The sequence below is a fragment of the Artemia sp. Qi Xiang Cuo genome, chromosome 3 (assembly GCF_049724085.1).
Source record: "Artemia sp. Qi Xiang Cuo chromosome 3, ASM4972408v1, whole genome shotgun sequence".
Classification (NCBI taxonomy): Eukaryota; Metazoa; Arthropoda; class Branchiopoda; order Anostraca; family Artemiidae; genus Artemia; species Artemia sp. Qi Xiang Cuo.
This window is the reverse complement of record NC_142796.1, coordinates 89,087,427-89,101,570: the sequence shown is the minus strand read 5'-3', so window position 1 is coordinate 89,101,570 and position 14,144 is coordinate 89,087,427. Positions and strand designations below refer to the sequence as shown.

Sequence of the window (14,144 nt, the reverse complement as noted above, 5' to 3'; positions counted from 1 at the left end):
AAAAAAAATAATTTGACGAAAATTAGGCCTAAGTGGCTATGTATGGTTTTTAGAAAAGAGGGAAAGAGTGGATGGATTGAGCTGAAATTTTTAGGATAAGCTCACAGGCCCTAGGAAAGCTTAACCTCTAAATTTCAGCCCGATTGGACAACGTTAAAGGGGGGACAACTGTTGATCGGACAACTGTGGTGGGAGGGTCGAAACTTCCGACTCACTTTCCCCCATGAAGATGAAGTCGGAGGGGGGGGGGTGAAAGTGTGCTTATTTCTTAGTTTGAGCTTAGGCTACAAAAAGCAATCACCGCCGTCTCTCAGCGACCGCGAGGACCGGAAATCGCTTAACATTGTTGTGGGTCGCCTCTTTAAAGAGGCACAAGTGTGCCCCCTTGAACTTTTCTAACTGGTGTACTCAAGACTTAAGCTATAGTTTTTTGTTTGTTTTTTCTAGCGAGGAAGATCTATCTGCTGATTCAGAAAAAGGCGGTGATCCTCTCTATCGAACTGAACTAGATGCAAGCAGCCTTTCAGAACTAAATTTCCGAGAATCTGATCAGGAAGTAGCTGAGGCTCTTCAAGAAAATGTGGATTATGATCTCTTTTCAGAGGTTAATGTCAGTGTTGGCTGTTGTTCTAGTTGAAGTGCCATAACAGGTTCAGTGGCAACAGAAAATCAGGAGCAACTCGAGATTCCCAATAATGCTGAACCTGTACAAGAAACAACCGAGCCAGATCTAAATAGTCAAAGCAATACAGTGGATCATCCTAATTTACGTAAAAAGGCCAGAGAAAGAATTTCAGATACGAAGAACTTGGTTAAGACAAAGATCAAGGCAGCAGTAAACTCTGGTACTGTATATATGAATCCTATCAACCAGAAAACTCATGAGAAAGAGAATAAAGTGAAGGATGTTGTTTGCAATAAGGATTGTCGTTATAATTGCAGTCAGGCTATTGCCTCTGAAGAGAGACAAAAGATTTTTGATGATTTCTGGAGACTAAGTAAGGATATGAAGAAAATGTTTTACTTGAAAACAACTAAGACCGTTCCAACTAAGACTAAAACCAAGAAGAAAGCGGAGACGCGCAGGAGTTGCACACTGCGATATTATTTTGTCTTTAACAGGAAAACAGTCCGGATTTGCAAGACATTTTATTTGGCTACTCTTGATGTTTCAGAGAGAAGAGTTTACTACGCACATTCAAATGTTGCTACAACAGGAGTGCCAAATCCAAAGGCAGTACAGGTACCTCGAATCAAAACTAGTAACGAGGACATTGAACTAGTGAAAAAGAATATTGAATCTTTCCCGTGCGTTGAATCGCATTATACTCGAGCCAAGTCTACCAGAAAATTCTTGGAGGCAAATCTAAACATTCGCAAAATGTATGAACTGTATCAGGAATACTGCAGAGAACTAGCAAGAAATGATATTAGTTAGTTCAAGTATCGTGATATCTTCAACACGCAGTTTAATTTGTCATTTCATATTCCGAAAACAGATCGATTTGATGTATGCGAGGAAAAACGTGTAAGTGAAGAAAACCGAATTGAAATGGATCAGGAAGTAAAAGACAAGTATGAGGCTCATGTGAAAAGTAAAATTGAGACCAAGATTGAACGTGACGTGGACAGGTCAAACCTATCTATTCCCCTGCTTGGTTTGATCTGGAGAATGTTTTTCCGCTGCCCCGGGGTTATGTTTCTTCATTTTTCTATAAAAGGAAGATAACTACAATCAACCTCACGGCAATTCTTTCATTCCAGAGAAGGACTGGAGAGAAAATCAATTAGGTATACTGTTGCATTTGGTCCGAGTTTGAGGCTGGACGTGGAGAAAACGAAATAGCTAGTGGACTAGTGGCCATACTGGAAAAAGTCCTTGATACTTACCCTGATATCTGCCAGTTAATTACTTGGCCGGACTCCTGCGTGTCCCAGAACCGAAACTCAGTTATAAGTTTCGCCATCCAAGATGTTCTAAGAAAATTTCCGCGCTTAGAACAAGTGGTTATGAAGTATTGTGAACCAGGTCATTCCAGTATACAGGAGGTTGATGCTGTACATAGCACTATTGAGCGGGGGCTAAAGCATCTTGATTTGTTATCCCCACTAGATCTGGTGAGGAAGTTACTGAAAGTAAGAAGGATACATCCTTTTAATGTCCTGCAAATGACCCAGTCAAAGTTCTTTTGACTTTCAAAAGCCAGCAAAGCTGTACAAGTACTCGTTTGTACCGTATTCAAAGGTAAAACAACTTGAGTTCCGTCAGGATAACGCTAAGAGAGTTTGGTTCAAAACTTCCTTCTCTGGAGACTTGCAAATGGCTAGTATATCACAAGAATGTACTTCGGTTAAAAAGTGTCCCAACACTTCGGCTGTCCGTGTTGTGGAACGTCTTGTTTTGCCCAAACTTTGTGGCAAAAGATTGATCTACCTGAGGCGAAAATCAAAGATGCCAAGTATCTCTTGAAGTTCATCCCCAACCAAGACAAGGAGTATTTTGAAACCAAGATTGAACAGTACTACAAGGCCAAGGGGGATGTTGAACGTTTGGAAGCCTCTCCGTCTACGCGAGATTCCTGTCCAGAGGAGGATTCCACTGAAGCAAAACGGCGGCCGGCAAAGAAACTCAACAAAAAATAAACGTTTCTGAAGTTTTTTTTTAATTTTTATACTTTTTCAAATAGTATTGCTGCATAAGAACTCGTTTGTCGTATCTTCATGTTGAAAAGAATAGGCAGCCCACACCATTTTATCGTATCTAAGTTTACTCCCATTTCGTCAAGGGCGGATTTGCGTATCTGTATTTCATTTCAAGTTTCGACAATGAAAACTTTACCTTTTCCATCTCATATTGGGGAGACCTTTCTTTTTATTTTTCTCTTTTTTTTTGATGTATTTGCGAAGAAAATCGGTTGTACCGTGTAAGTTCCAGCAAAGGTGAAATTTTCAAAGTCGTTTTTCTCGGAATTTTGAAAACCTTAGTTACGACAAAACCGCTCTCAGGGGACGATATGCCCCCAGGGCATAACATAACCCTTGCCCTGAAGACTGTGGGGGGAGTGTCCTGCACAAAGGTATAATTTCCTGAACTTTAAACTGCGTAGAACAAAATGGCTATCTCAAAATATTGATTGGATGTGTTTGGGGAAATGGTGGGAGTGGAAGGGGTGTTAGTTGCCTTCTAAAACATATTTTCTATCTTTAAAACCACTTCACTAGAAACATCGGCTATCTCAAAATCTTGACGTGACGTGTTTGAGGACATGGTGTCCGTGGAATTGGTGTTAGTCGTTTTCCATTTACTTTTGACTTCTAGAGAGGGAACTGTGAACTCCGGCTTCCAGCCGGACGAGCTCTACTTGAAGTTCCAACCGCAGCTTTTTTGAGTCGAAGTACACACGTCTAAAGGAAAAAATAATAAATGATTTACTGCAAGAGCACCGTCCTTACATGCAGTCAGAGAACAGCCATAAGACCTGGCCCCTGAGACTGTAGTGTTGTTACCTCTTTGAAAACATATTTTCTATCTGGAAATCAACAATGCTGAACAAAATGGCTATCCCATAATTTTTATTGGATGTGTTTGGGGAAAGGATGGGGATGGGGGGGGGGCTGGTTGCCCTCCAATCACTTTCGAATATTAAAAAGGGCACTAACCACTCCAATTTTCAATCGAATAAGCCCTTTTCGAAGTTTCTATGACAACTCCTTCGATACGAAGTGCCCTGGTCTAGGACCACGAAAAAAAATGAATAATACATTGTGCCCACATCGTTCTTTACTTAGGCAGCGCTATTGCGCTGCCTATGAAATTCAAAAAATTATTTTAGGGTATGCTATTATATACTAGTAAATATATACTATTATTTGCGTTTTCTGTTAACAATTTTGATTATTTTACTATATTGTCCCTATTTATTTTTTATAAATATTTTCCTTGTCGCTATTTACTGTTGGGAATGATAAAAATAAAGAAAAATTTTGTCTCAATTTAAAAAAATTATGTAACTGTATACTATTATATACTAGCAAATACATACTGTCTTTGCACTTTCTGCTAACATTTTTGACTATTTTACTATATTGTTACTATTTAGTTTCCAACGTTTCACATAATTTTCATTTCTATTTCCAGATGTTGAACGAGAAAGGACAAAAGAAATAGCCCTAGCAGCCGAATCGCCACCTGCCAATGCTGATCATTTGAAACTAGGTGATGAAAATGAGTTCCCCCCAATGATGCAACAACTCGAGTAAAATAAAAATCAACATTTAACCTTTGAAAATGGGGAAATCCAGGATTATTCTGTAAAATGAAATGAAAACAATTCTTCTATGCTTTTTGCTAGCTTCATTTGGCTATTGTAGAACTTAAGTTATGGTGATTACCAAAGGTAATTTAATACCTATTTCGTAGACATACTTAGGGCTCGCAGGGGGATAAGAGCTGGATGAAAATACTGCATCCACATGGATGTGTGTTTTTGCGCCGGATTTGTCCACCCTCCTCTAATCCATCTCTTATTGAACTTGATTAAGAGCTTTTGTTGAACTCTGCCTTAAGACAAGAGTAGAATTGGATGGAGAAATCCACCTTTTTGTTGAAGAAGTAGTTGTTTTTGCGAGGATGGGAGATAAACATGAGTTCGAGTCTTATCCTCGTAAAAATGGGGCCATGGTAACAGAAGATACAGATCCAATGAGAACCCGAGTAACGGACAGATTACTGACTACCGTCATTGCTGTGTATGGCTCATTTTTTAAATGCTAGATGCACGTTTAACTGCCTCGCGTTCATCAATTCAGTATTCACTTAGATTGCATTTGGCATCTAAACTGCGGTAGTTTACTGAGTTTGCGCTTGCTTCACTCAGTTATGGAAAGTCAAAAAGAGTTCGAGGGTAGAATGATCAAAGTAGCTGTGACTGCGGAAGGTAAAATACTTGAAGATGACTGCAGTTCAACTATAGTCAACTGAAGTGTGAGGAAGTGTGAAGTGTGTAGATGCTGTCCGTTGACAGACAATATGGGACGCTGATTAAAGATAGCTTTGATTGATTGGCACTACAGTTTTGCAAATATACTTTGCAGATGCGCCCTTCGTAGACAATATGTGACCCTTTTCCATAGACCTTATAAGTTAAAGAGAGATAAAACGGTTATAATTTAAATAAAATAGTGGAATAATACATAAGGAAAAAACAACAACAAAACCTTAAATAATAAAAATCCGAATATATCGCCTCCACGTCTGGGAGCCTTTATCAACAACAAAAAAATGAAGTTAAATCATTTAAAGAAAAAGACAAAAACAATACACAAGCGACAAAAAATAGAAACAAAAAACAAACAAATAAATAAAACTCACATTTTAATATACACTCATCTTAATTCAAACTTTACTATTTAATTTTTTTTTTTTTTTTTTTTGTTCTATTGTTTTTTTTAAATTATACCCGTATTTCTCTCTTTAATTTGTAAATGCAAGCAGTGTGTCTAAGAAATTATTTAGACCCTATAAGTATCTTTGTTTGCCTCTTTTTCTCTACTAAGCAGATTTTTAGATATGAAGTTTCGTCTTACACCTGTCTGAAAACAATGTAATATGTTGATCAAGGGAAATGATGTAGAGATCTATGCTGCTCCACTGAATAGTGCACTGCTTTGTAGCAGCCATAGTTTTTTTTATGTCATTTTTTTGTGAGTGCCTGACTCCCCGATTTTTCTTAATCCATGTCGGACTCTAAGATGAAAAAGTAGAATATCTGCATCTTATTAGTTTTAAAAAGTTTATTTTCTCTTAAACTCCTGAAATGAAAGCTTATAATTCTTACTGTTACCCTTTACCTTACACTGTTACCGTAAGTAAAAATTATTGAAACAATTTTTTCTTATGAAAATAGTTCAAGTCAATTTCATCGGGCTTCCTTACAAATTATGCGATAAGAAATTGTTTTACACCGCTACTTTATAAACCCCCTTTAAACCCCACAAAAGCTTAGAATTTTTTTTCCGTTGTTCTGTAAAAATATGAAAATGTTAGATAAACTCTTTTGTTTCGATACGTTTTTATTTTTACCCTCATGAATTTGACCACCCACATGTATTTTACCGCTCCTGGGTTTTTTTTTAAAAGCTTGTGATGAATAAATCTATAATGCTGCTATAAATAGTTGATAGTTTACGCATAATGTTTGTGTTTTTGTAAAATAGAGCTTTTATGTTTAATAAATACGTTTTTCGTCAGGTATTCAGAGTTAACAGAGGAATAGTCTAACTAGTTAGCGGGGCTTGTTACCACCTTGAGAGATGCCTTGAGAGATTGAGAGCATAATTTTTGTAGCGATAAACTTTACGGCTATACTAATTGTGGTAATAAAGATTGACCGCGTCAAATGTAATACTATGCTTTAAGGCTGTGAACTTACACCTTATAAGTTATCCGATAGCGCCACTTATAGCGCTAAGGGCTGTGCCATATGTAATATTATGATTTAAAGCGGTGTATCGATCGCTCCAGTTCTTCTGGGGTGAATTTTCTTAAGCTACTTAATAGGCTAGGCAAGCTATAAAAAGAATGAGAAAATTAAGTTTATGATCGCGCCACAGCAATGGGGAGTGAAGTAAATTTATGACCGCGCCACCCTCGATTTTTGAGAGAAAATAATATGTGTAACTATATAAATGTAACCTCTTTTCCTTGAGTTATCTGGAAATCAATTACCTCTAATGTTATGTAGAAATCAGATCCCTGGGAGCACGTACCTTGGAGACATACGAACTAATTACCTGTCGTGCGACTAGATATAGACATATAAAACAAAATAAACACAAATAGAAAAGCAATAGTTTTATTATGACTTACATATTTAGGTGTACAGCAGTGGTTCACTTCAAATGACAACGACATAGGCAAGGATAAATTGGCCCTCAAAGGTAATATTGATGGCAATAGAGACAATCCATAATTGAAACGAAAAACAGTTTTTTTCACTATATCACACAAATAGAACTCCTGCGCATTACTAGCTTTTTTCACGATTGGCCCAGGTCCTGTGGAGGGGGCCGTTCTTTTGTAATTATGTTCGCAAACTCACTACATTATGCGGAATATTTTTCCAATAATTTTGTTTTAAATATTCCGATGATTTCAACGTTCACACTCTCTTATAACTTAGACTTCCTGCAAAACATTGTATCTTAGCGAAATTCAAAACCGTCTAGCGTCATTGTTTGACTGAAGCTAAAATGCAATTTCTCTTTTTGCTGATTAAGAATTTAGACTCTTGGAAACGGTATTTGAACTCAATTAGGGGACGTTTAATTTCTGTCGGAACTATCTTTAGAAAAAAGGAATTTTTATTGTATTTTAAATATATCACATTTTACTCACGGTACATATTACCCTTCCCATTATTTAATGACGTCCCGTCATTAGGATTTGCTTGCCCTTGGGTTTTTTAAATATTTGCGATTTATTTACTATTTGTCCTACGTAATTGTAATTGACATTGTATTATTTTATACTTCTATTTAAGCTTAATCAAGAGTGTTAAAAATTTTCTCTATTACTTTTCTTATTTTATTATACATCCTTATATAAAATTCATCTACCGGACTAAGATTATTCATGGTTCTAGCCTAGCTACTATACTAAAGATTTTTTTTCTACATCTAACACTGATTACTTTTACATTTCCAACAAGGTTGGGGCTATTCTACCTTTACATAAGGTTTTTTTGTGAGAATTCACCTTTTACAAGTTTTTTTTTGATTTTGCTGACTATAGGGCACACTGCTTCCTATCTACGCTACATTAAATGAATAGTACGACAACGCTACACATAACTCTATCTGAACATCTAACACTACCTATAAGAACGATTTAAAACACACTTTATGGGTTTACCACGTTCACTGGTAACATTAGCACACTTTCACTGGGGATGTTTGCTACGTAACATTAATGATAAGATATTGAAATTTTTGAGTTATCGAAGTTATTAAGATGTAACGTATGTAAAATAGCACCTATTTCATCACCTTCGAGTCTCTTTAGCGTACTCAATTCTTCTGGCTGTAAATTATGGTCCTTCACTCCTTTCGTCTTTGTAAAATTTTTAACGCACTTACAATATAGTTTCTTCATGGAACAGTTCGAGCATGGTTGTGTTCACACGACAAGCTTTCTTTAATTGTCAAATGGGAAATGATACTTCCAACTACAGGTTTGGGAATATGCTATGAGAGTTCATTCTCACCTGCTTTTTGATAGTTCGTATGGTGCCTTATCATTAAGGGGTCGAACACTTGGAGTGCGTTCATTTTCTTCTCAGCATATCATTTTTGGAATATTTTAAGGCACATAGAGAATGTATTTCTCGTATAAAATTGTTCATTCGTGCACTTATGGATCACAGTTCTCTTATAAAATTGTTCGTGCCTGGCTTGCGTCTATTAACCTTTGCGGTGATTCCTTGGTTAATCACAGGGGAATTGAAGTACGGATTTGGAATGGGTCGACATCAAACTTTGGTGAATTCTTTAACGTATTGTATTTAACTTGTGGAAGGAGTATATTATCTCTAAGGGGTTAATCATTGGCGTTAATTTGGGTTTCCGTAATTCAGTGGCTGGTTTCCAGGTCCATTTGTCAGAAATTATCTCTTAACATTTATAGGATAACAGAAATATGAACTTTTCACATAGAGGGGCTAGGATGGATTCCGAGAGATGGTCGAAAGGGATTCGACGGGTGAGTCTGTGACACGTAAATAATTTTTGGGGTCATCAAATATCATAATTATACGGTCATATGGTATATGGGTTCATAATGATTATCAAAGGCGATATTTTTGTACTTATATCTTGTACTGGTCGATGAGGCTCTCATAATTTATGTGATTATATAGTTCGATAATGTACTGGATACTGAGATTCAAATATAATGTTACCTGACGCGTAATATGGTTCATGGTCGAGGAAACAACGATCAAAAGGTAACTGTAATTTTTGTAGACGAAGCTGGGATGAAAATTGGCTGGAGTCTATGGTGAGTACTCTTCGTTGGTTGAGGTATGATGAAAATAGATGCTACTAGTTTGTATCTACACTAGCCAACTCATTGTAATGATCGATATCCAATATGTCAATCCACTTCCTGTAATAAAAATAACGAGGCAGAATCACATGTTCTTTAAAATCAAATAGTCATAATATATAATAAACAATACGATTAGTTACAATAAATGGTTAACTTTATACTACAAGGTAATATCAAGCATATGCCAATGTTCATATGCATATATTATTTTTAACAAACTGGCCTTGTTATTTCTCTTATATAAGAGATTACTTCTCTTAACTTTAAGTAATGTCCCTTATTATTTTCCTCGGCATACTTTATTACACACAATTTAACTTAATCTGTCTCAGCACTCATTTATTTCTGTATTAGATTTAAAATAACCATTTGAATATAAGTTACGCTACATTATTAAATTTGAGGTCTAATTTTACAACATATTTCATGCCTGCATTGTTCACACACGTCCGTGCTGTTTAAGAAACGCATGTTGCAGCGTCATAGCCATACGGTTTTACGTAAACAACCTTACAATGAGGGAACAGGACATAGCAAGGACGAGTGGAGACCTCTATAACCACTCGTTTTCTCATGTCTTCCCTTTTTCTTGGCTTAGACGTTCTCATGGGGTTCCGGGTTGAACTTCTGCATTTCAGCCGTTTCCCCGTGTTCTTCTCTTAGTTTTCGCCTTCTTAGTCCCAGGATTTTTCTATAATTAAAAGTCAATAAGGTTCTTATGGTCAGGGAAGTCGCAAATACAAAACATACGGTCAGTAGTATGTTCCACTAGACATTGGTTGAGAACAATCCGTATCTATTATCCACATACGTTAATCTCTGGTCTTCATCTGTAAATAGGGGGATCTGGGAATCTAATGCTTCTCTTATTTTTGTAAGCCTTAATGTCCCTTTATTCTTTTCTATTTTGGACCATATCGCCTTGAAATTGGTTATTTTGGGACTTATTATCTTTGTGCTCGTGGTAATTAACGGCGTTCCAACAGTTGACTCTTTAGTTACAAGTCGACATCCTTGTTTTATAGTTATCGTACCCACATTTTGTAACAGTAATTCTGTTTTGTAACTTGGGTCTATTCTTTCTGTATTATTATAACAAGGCAAAGTTCCAACAGTTTCTTTAGGAACGGAAAATAACCAAAGATCATTTCTAAGGTGTAAGAATATTTCTCGTTTAGTACTTCCTATCAAGACTTCTTTCAGCTGGACTGGATACATCGTGCTGGAATGGTACGTGTAGACTTTTTTATATTAAAGAAAATTATTCGAATTAATTATATGCAATGTGACTTTTTAATTAGAATTTGTTTTTGGGAACTGATATATGTTGAACAGACGGTATCAGGCGATTTTGATTCATATGAAGCTATGATATATGTTGAACAAAATTTTTCTATAGCGTTTTTTTATTATTGTATGATTTTTTACTTGTGAGCTAAAAGTTTCAAATTATTATTCCTTTATGATGCCTATCCATAAAAATCTTTTAATCCTATACTAATTAAGTGTAATTCCATCTATCAGGTTTTTTAACCGTTCTACCCGATTGTGTCGTTACTTTCTCCTTGACTTCCTGCGTTTTTTTCTTTTTCGGTTTTTCTGGCGAAATGAAATAAAACTTTTTGTATTGCTTTTTCAAAAATTCTTGTACTTTTAATTTTGTTTCTTTTGCATGCGCGGCTACTGAAGTCGGTCTTTATATCCCTATTTCTTTAACTACTATAGGGTCTGAGTCACCGCCAGAATCTTTGGAACAGGCTCCTGATGATTCTGTGTAATAAGTTTTTGAAGGTGCATTTTACATTTTTGAGGTTTCGCCTTCTTCTTGCTCGTTCTTTTCAAATTCTCGGGAAGAAGAAGGATCAGTCTCCAAGACCTCGCCGTTGGTTTATACCTCGGGAAAAGTGAAAGGGTTTTTAATGTTTGGAGAGGACTAAAAAGTTTTTGTAAGGCGCTTCCGTAGTATAAAAGCAAAGGATTCAGGGGGATGTGGCAGTCTTTGTACTAGGGTTTTCTTCAAGGAAGTCCATTGATTAGGCTTTACCTTGGACACAGTTATATCATGATATTGTCCTTGCTGGTCATCCTTGGGAGTTTTATTCTTAGGCAAAGTGCTTTGACTCGTTTTTATTGGGAAATTTATTAAATCCATAGCTTCTCGCAGATTTGTTTTAGTTGAATCTTTGGGAGGAGTTTTCTTTACGGTTATAGCAGGAGTTTCTACAGCTCTGTTCGATTCCTCCTGAAATGACAGGGGCCTCTCTATTGGTGTTGCAGGCGAAACCATATCATCTGGAAATATTTCGGGGGGAAAAGGGGTTGAACTTCTAGCAGGAAAGAATTGGTTTGTCAGAGATATCGTATAATCTAGTTCTCCTGCGCTCTCTGATGATGAACTTTTTGGATCTTTTGGCGTTTTTATTCTTACTGGTATTAGGGATTTCTTTTTTGTAATCACTAGATATTGCATAGCAGAAAATTCTTCAAATTTTTTCACGTCGCTCTCATTCTCGAAATAGTCTTGATTGGAATTAAAGGTGTTTAGCTCTGCTAATCTCGATCTAGGAGGCTCGTTTTCGGCATCTGACGAATCAGTAGAGGAGGGACGTGATACTCATCTCTCTGGAAATTTTGCTCTTTTTATTGGGCTAACATGCGCCTTGTAAGTTCTTCCACTATCGGGGTTCTCTATTTTAAAAGTATAATCGTTATCGTACTTTTTGACTATTCTGTACGGTCCAGAATATTTGTTGGAAAGTTTTTTGCCTTTCGTCTTTGCCTCGTTCCTTAGGTAGACGCAATCTCCTATTTTGAATTCTATGCTCCCCTTGACTTCGGGTTGGTTTCTTAGCTCTTGGTTTATTTTACATTTTTACAACTCTTGCCCAACTATCTTATAAGTTTTCCTCATCCTATTTATGAATTCTTGTTTGTAATCCTCCGAGCTAATGTCGTATTGTCGGGACTCAATAATCTCATCATACAGTATTCTAAAGTCACGACCAAAAACTAAATAAAATGGATTGTCTTTAGTTGCTTCTGAATGAGCAATATTGATTACGTTAGCTAAATAAGTTAAGAATTGATCCCAATCGATCCTGTTGTCTTTTGTATAAATGCGTAATACATTCGAAAAAATTTTATGCCTATTTTCTATTGTAACATTAGCTTGTGGGTGATACGGCGATGTGACCAATTTCTCTATGTTAAGGATACTCATTAAGTCTTTTGTTACTTTTGAAACAAAATTGCTTCCGTTGTCACTTAAAACCTAATTTGGGATGCCAAATTTTAAAAATAATTTCGCTAACGCCTTACTTGTGGCGTAACCGCCTTGATTTTTTAATGCTTTTGCAAAAGTAAAACCAGAAAAATGGTCTATAACCGAAAGAATACAAGTGTGGCCTCTGTTGGAAGCATGCAAGCCTCCACTGGTTCCATATAAATCAAATGATACAATATCAAAGGGGAATCTCGCTACCGGGACTCTTCCCATTGGAGGGTTAGGATAAGCTTGGGGGTTTTTTCTTAAGTTACACGCTTTGCATGTACTTACAAATTCTTTAAGTTTTGTTATTCCCGACGGCACGTAAAAATATTTTTTCAATTTATGGAAAGTTTTCGTTACTCCTAAGTGTCCACCTATATCTGAATGAAAATATTCAAATACAGGTGTTATTAAGTTTTGGGGTAATACAGGTATTATTGATGTTAAGAGTTTTGAATTTATCTGGTAACGCATCATCATTCACAAAATAATTAATAAGTGCTGAACACATTTCTTCCTTTTTTTGCTTTCTTTTTATATTTTCTAAAGACAAGGGACAATAGTTAACCTTATTTTCCTTTACTGTGTCTTTATCTTTGTTTTTCTTACATTTATGTTTAGTTTTAGCATTGATAGCGTTAACTTCATTTTCCTCAGTTTCCGACGGAATATTTTCTGGATATCTACTCAAAAAGTCGCAAGCTGCATTTTGTTTACCTTTTAAATATTCAAATTAGTAATCTAGGTCTTGGATTTTCATAATTTTCATAATCCATCTAGCTAGAATTCCCGTGGGGTTTTTAAATGTGCGCAGGTACTGCAAGCTCTTATGGTCTGATCGTAGTATAAATTTTCTACCGATTAACTAGTGTCTAAATTTGTCCAAGTGGTGGATTATAGATAACAATTCTAAGTTTTTGGCGGAATAACTACTTTCGCCTTTTGATAAAGTTTTACTCGAATAGCATATTAATTTTTCTATTTTTTTTTGTTTAGGCGTTCCCTCTAGAGGATTAGGGTTTTCAACCGGGATTATTGCGAAAGAATAGCGCCAATGCCCTTTGAACTAGCATCGGTTGTGACCGCAAATTGTCCGTTTTCGAAATCAGGAAGTGATAATATTGGTTCAGAAGTGAGTGCCTTTTTGAGACGGTCTAGGGAAGTTTGAGCTTCCTGGGACCAGGTAACATTTTGGGAGTTCCCTTTAGTTAATTCCGTGAGGGGTTTCGCAATTTGGGCGTAATTGTGCACGAATTTTCTAAAGTAGCCAGTGAGACCTAAAATTCCTCTTAATTCTTTCATAGTTCTAGGGGGTTTGAGGTTTTCAACACATTTTATTTTGTCAGGGTCTGGAGATATCTCTCCGTACGTCACTACTACTCCTAAAAATTCGATTTTTGGTTTAAATGAATTTGCTTTTTCAGGCCGGCATTTTAAATTACCCTGTCTGAACTTCTCGAACACCTTAGCTAATGCTGCTAAGTGTTGTTCAGCGTTTTCGTCCACACATGTAACATCATCAACAAAATGAATGATATTTTTAATCCTCTCAATAGATGCAATAATGGCCTACATAGCGCGCTTGAACTTGTTTTAAGTCCAAAACGTACTCTTAAATATTCGTATGAACTGCATTCAGCCGTAGAAAATGCAGTCTTATGTACATCTTTTTCGGCTATTTTCACTTGGTGGTAACCTTGGGTAAGGTCCAAAGAAGTAAAAATTTTGTTTTTGCTTGAAATTGAGTCAAGAATTTCATCTATTCTTGGT

The 14,144-nt window shown here is 36.3% G+C and overlaps 1 protein-coding gene across 2 annotated transcripts in view; it reads left to right on the top strand.

Moving 5' to 3' along the window:
- The window catches only part of Atg18a (Autophagy-related 18a), a 70,282-nt gene extending 64,035 nt beyond the window's left edge, over positions 1–6,247 (top strand). For both annotated transcript variants that reach the window (XM_089086708.1, XM_089086707.1), the window contains one exon: positions 4,139–6,247. In XM_089086708.1, coding sequence (XP_088942834.1) covers positions 4,139–4,260 — 122 coding nt within the window. In that variant the 3' untranslated portion in view covers positions 4,261–6,247. The remainder of the gene's footprint in view (positions 1–4,138) is intronic.
- Positions 6,248–14,144: the final 7,897 nt, after the last annotated feature.